Source organism: Haliotis rubra, unplaced genomic scaffold, assembly GCF_003918875.1.
Source record: "Haliotis rubra isolate DU_JTF1 unplaced genomic scaffold, ASM391887v1 Scf55, whole genome shotgun sequence".
NCBI classification, from domain to species: Eukaryota; Metazoa; Mollusca; class Gastropoda; order Lepetellida; family Haliotidae; genus Haliotis; species Haliotis rubra.
Window position 1 is genome coordinate 880,123 of NW_025767246.1, and position 6,000 is coordinate 886,122.

Below are 6,000 nucleotides of genomic sequence, written 5' to 3' on the forward strand. Positions count from 1 at the left end.
TTTGTTTTGAAAAGGCAAACCCTCGTACCTCATCGTTATTTATGAAATCGGACGATTTCAGTTAGAATCACACCGTCCCCATTAGCTGTGAAGGTGTTGTAATGTGGCGGCTGCGCCGTCGGACGTAACCTTCCATAGGCAAACAGGTGTGGTACAGGTGTGCACGTCTTGTCTGCAGGTGTACAAGGAGAGCATAGACGGGTTCGAGCTGGTTGCGGAGGAGGAGTGTGGAGGGGGAAATCTTCGGATGATGAAGAAGCCAATCGGCGTCATTATACAGCCTTCTCGACGTGAGTTGTCAACTTATAACAATGACTTCACCATCCTCCAGTGAAATAGGTTCCTAAATATCCTTAAAATATTTTCCTGAACATCTGCCTGCTCATGTTTTCCTTTCCCAAATACATTGAAATAACTTCCTCTATAAACTTAAATTGATATCGTTAATATCTTCCCTAAATGCCCTTGTATTCTTTTCCTAATGCATTGAAATACCTTCCTCACTACCTGTAAACGTTATACCGTAAATATCTTCCCTAAATATATCGTATTCCTTTCCCAAATACTTTCAAATACCTTCCAAAATACCCTGAAACTAACACCGTGAATATCTTCTCTAAATATTCTTGTATTCCTTTCATAAATACATCAGAACAACTTCTTGAAATACACTTGAAAAGGCTGTACAAATACCCTCGTGAATACATTCTTAAATGACCCGGAAATACCTCCAGAAGTATCCTTGGAATGCCTGTTCCGAATAGAATTGTCATATCGTCCCAAAACATTCCTTTGGACGCCTTCCCAAATACACATTTAGGACTGTCCATAGATACCATTTGCATACATTCGCAAATACCTTTGGACAATTCCAAAATATCAAAGGAATACCTTTGTTCTAAATCAATCAAACATATGTCTGTCAAACACTGAATTGTCAAAGTTGACAAATACGTAAATACTTCGAGTTATCCGAAGTTCAGTACAACCGCAAAATACTGACTTAAGAAGGAAGACGCATATTCTGTCTCACAGTTCCTGAACCACATTATTTTCCCGTCCGCCCAACCTTTTCTGCAATGCAAAGAAGCACCTCTAGATTTCCTCAGATTCTGAATCTCTGGGCTCGCTGGGGCTCCTTTACAATCAAATTATATTCATTTGCTTCTATCAGATTTATATCTACATAGAGAATAAGCGTTATTCTAGAACTCGCAGGGACGAAGCTTTCACTTCGAGACATCCGTAATTTTGACACAAAAGTTCGACACAACAGTGTTTGGCTGTAACCTTCATATGCATCCTCCAAAATCCCATGGACAACAATACCTTTGAGAATAGTTCCCTCAATCCTCTCCTCCCATCCCCAGAAATGCCTAACCGGTGAAGATCCAGGTTAGAAATGATCTTCAGCAACCCATGCTTGCCAAGATGCGACTAACGGGATCAGGCGTTCAGGCTCGCTGACTTGGTTGACACATGTCATCGTATCCCAATTGCGTAGATTGATGCTCATGATCTTGATCGTGTCTTGTCCAGACTCGATTATTTACAGACCGCTGCGATATAACTGGAATATTGCTGATTGAGGCATTAAACAACCAAACCAACCAAACCTAGGAATACCCAACGACTGACTGTCTGAGTTTGGTTTTACGCCGCTTTTAGCAATATTCCAGCAACATCACGGCGGGGGACACCAGAAATGGGCTTCACACATTGTACCCATGTGGGGATTCGAACCCGGGTCTTCGACGTGACGAGACAACGCTTAAACCACTAGGCTACCCCACCGCCCCGAATACCCAACGAATGTGCATGAACCACAGTCAGTATTTGCCTTCCTAAATATAGGTATTATGGTGAATTCTATTAATAAATTGTTATTCTTATCTGCCCGTGATAACAGAAAGATATTGCTCTTATATGTTTAATTCATCACAACACGTTATAAACACCCAGTCAATTTGAAATCCCCAAAACATGTGCTATCGTTAATATCCAAATAGGTCACCGTGACCCGCTTTTATTGATTTCTGTTCTACTCTCTGTACCTGAGTCATCAGATTTGACAAATTCAACTTATGTAATCTAAATTTAGACACCAGTACGCTCGGGGCAGTCACGTGGTTCCGCGGGGTTTTGTTTGCAATTCGACCTGTTCCTAGTTAGGACCGGCAGTTGGTTTGCATTACAAGTAATTTCTCATTTTAGCTCATAGCTGAAGTTTGAAATATCCCTTGAAACAGGACTCCCAAGGATACTTAAATTCAGAAAGCAGAGGGATCAATTTATATTTCAATTAATTTGCATTAACAATGCTTGAGGGCAAATCTCGTGTATCGTTAGAATTGAAGTCTAGGCCATTAAGATATTCCATGAAGTGTGTGCTCGTGATTGTACTATAATTCAATCTCAGATGCAGACAAGCATTAGCAGTTGATATGCTCAGGTTGTTCTGACAAGGCAGCTGTTTAAAAGAATGTTTTAAAAAACGTTATTTTTGAAAATTCCTTTATCCCGTTGGGTCCTTAATAGGCCCATGTGGTTCATAACATCAACCACTCGTTTTTTAGCCCAGTCATATTATCCACTGGATGGGGGCGGTGGGGTAGCCTAGTGGTTAAAGCGTCCGTTCGTCACGCCGAAGACCCGGGTTCGATTCACATCTGGGTACAATGTGTGAAGCCCATTTGTGGTGTCCCTTGCCGCGATATTGCTTGAATATTGCTAAAAGCGGCGTTAAAACATATTCACTCACTCACTATCTACTGGATGATGTGATCATTATGGAATATTGCTGCGGCGTAAAATAACACCTGGCACGTGATTTCATTGATGATATTGAAAGAATTCAATGTAACGTCATTAAGAACTTCAGGAACAGACACACCAAGGGTTGATAGTGTGATACATGGTCCCCGGACATGGTTGACCAGCCAATCCACATTGAGAATTAGGTTTGAGGATACGTACATGTCAATCCATCTGGTATTCTGTATATCTAATACCATTGATGTTATCGTTTTTCAGAAGCCTGTAAAACTACAGACCGCCGGGTCCAACCCCAGCCAAGTACGAACCCTCACACCAGGGCTGAGGGAGAAGGCCACACCCATGACGTGAGAGGGGGTCGAGACAACAGAGGATATAGTGGCAATAACCATAATACTATCCCCAAGGTGGATAAGAAAGACATAACTATCATAAACACAGCCAACAGGCGGACCTGTTCTCAATGTATAGCCCTGCTCTGTGTGTTAGTGACACTGCTGTCATCGCTAAGGTGACATGACCGTCAAGTACCATGACATCATGACATCATGACATTGTGCTCAAGAGGCCCTCCAAGGCTCCTACCCGGGGTTCTGGCTGGGTGATCGTTGTCTGTTTCAACATTCCTATCGAGCGAACAGATATGTGATATTATCCTTTTTTATTCATGTCATAAAGAATTTACGTAACCGGGCACTGGCAATCCCACAACGAAAGGAGTGATTCCATATCTGGACGCTGCTCAAACGTTGCGCGACCTTCCATGGATCGAGGCGTGCTTTTGTGAAAGGCTACAAACTCTGTCCTGTTGGAATCACGACAAAATAGACACAAGTGCAGTCTGAAGCAACTACCCAAATGCTTTATGATGTGTGTGAGAAAGAAGTCTGCATTGGATTTCAATGAGCAAACATTCATTATGGCTAACGTCATAACGTCTTAAATAACGTCATAGTACTGACGTGGTTTCCAGTACTAAAGTACAGATGAGTATTTCTACGAGAATGAAAGTTGCTGTGTTGGGCGATCGCCATATTGGCTATAGTTATGTTTAAGAGGACCTTTGTGCAGAACTGTATCATAATATTACCCAGACAATAACTAGCCCAGGGGACTACCGAGCCAATCTTGGTGCGCATGCGCCGGGTGTAAATGACGTCACGTGTTTCCGCTTCTCATTCACCCCGCACGCGCATTCGGTTCATGGAAACTGTTTTCACAAATGGCAAGTTGGTGTTGAGTATTTCTTCGTTAAAGCTGTTTGTCCACGCAGAGGATTCGTTTTAGCACGCTGCTACAAAAAAACTGCATTCTATTCTGAGAGAAACGGTCATATTCCCAGACGATCCAAGTGCTCTTTCATCATCATCATCATCACCATCACCAAAATCATCCTCATCATCACCATCATCTTTATCATGACGTCGTTTCAAGATGACAGTTTCATTATGACGGCTATGTGCGAGCTGAGATCATATGATATGCGAGTTGAGATCATATGATATCGAGACTGTTTCGTGTTTGTCTTGCAGAGAAATAGTGTATAGATCTGGATATCACAGCTGTTCCCACAGTGTACGTGTTTCCAAAGACGTTGTTAATGGTTGAATATTTATTTGTTATAGTTACATGTATTTTTTTCAAAAGAGTATTCACAGTGATGGATACTAAAACACTTGCTATGTATACGAATGACTAACGAGATTCGGTGTTTTGAATGAATGGATATCAACTATTTTGCTATGTATACACTCAGCCAAATTAGGATTAACATACGAACATACAATCATTTGTTTCCTGCGCCGCGGCGCTATTTTCTTGTATATCACTCCGCGACAGAGCCTATTATGGAGTAGAGCAGTGATTAGTCACTTCCTACAATCGTCCGAGTTGCGCATGTTTCACCCGGGCTCCACATGGATCCTACCTGGATCCATCTCGGCTCCACTCCCGGGCGATAACGACACTGTGAACGTGCCTTCCCCCATTTCATGAGCTATAAATCGTGTGTCCGTGCGTCCGACCTTCACCTTGAACAACGGGGCCTGACCTAGGTCAGATAATTCATTTTATATCTTCGATATCATGTCTAATATAAGGGCACAGGGTTTCGGCTTAACCAAAGCAAATTGCATTAATCTCCATTGTGGCCATGTTTTTTTGTGGATATTCATCGATTTTGTCATTTTGGTTATTATTTATATTGACCACATGTTTATATGACGTCATATTCAGTGATTTAGTAATTAACTTGTTTGCAATGAAATCGGTTCTTTATATGATTTACTATGTATTTTAAGCGACGTGTTTGATCTGCAAGATGAAAACATTACTAAACAACAATGAAATTTATATATTTCCTTGCAATTCTGTATTATTTTAAGGCCGACATTCTGAAAAAATCTAGTTCATATTACTTATACTTTTAAAAGGGACCTTTTGATAATTAGAAATATTGTTAAATTCTATCAAAAAAATATACTGAAACAAACATATCTGTCTATTTCTGCCACGTTCAAAATTATTCAACCAATCTGTTTTTATCGGGTCACACTCTATTAATGTCAGCCTTTATGTCGTTCTCTACCTGGATTCCCTCCCTTTGGTGAAGGTCATCCAGTGTAGGGGCAGACAACTCTTGTGTAGGTGTTTGGTTCCGTGGCCCTTGTCTGTCGGTTGTGCTTTACTGGTTCGAACCTGGCAGTGTATACACACACGTGATTTGATGCTGTACGTACAAATTATGTACACAGAGTTTATAATCAGCTGTAAGATACAGGATCAGTTTTGTAAAATCATGGACGAAATTATGTACAGTGGATGTATAAAGTATATCTCGCAATAAAATATGTATAAAATATGACTCACGGTTGCTTTATATGTTTGATATTATATGATTCATTTATGGGGTTTTGCAATTTTCAATATTTGAATGAATTACAATATGCAAGCAAGACATTGATACGACCAGGTCAAAGTAAACCCCAATGCTCTTATACCATAATGGAGAGCGTTATCGATGCGCTAAACCAGTGAAACCAGTCCCCGATACTTGGTATCACGATCCGATAAATATGCAAATGAGGTTACCACATAGGAACTACTTTTAATCTCCGTACATCGATTGAATGTCTCCTTGCTCAATGTACTATTGACGAACGGTGCCAATGAGTTTAGATAGGGGTTTTCCGTTGAATAGGTGATTATGTGGACAAACAGGGCTTC

The 6,000-nt window shown here is 40.9% G+C and overlaps 1 protein-coding gene across 1 annotated transcript in view; it reads left to right on the plus strand.

The window, feature by feature from the left end:
• Positions 1–5,638, plus strand: part of LOC124253695 — a 97,240-nt gene extending 91,602 nt beyond the window's left edge. Inside the window, exons 13-14 of the mRNA XM_046687509.1 lie at positions 179–290; positions 3,034–5,638. Coding sequence (XP_046543465.1) covers positions 179–290; positions 3,034–3,290 — 369 coding nt within the window. The 3' untranslated portion in view covers positions 3,291–5,638. The remainder of the gene's footprint in view (positions 1–178; positions 291–3,033) is intronic.
• Positions 5,639–6,000: the final 362 nt, after the last annotated feature.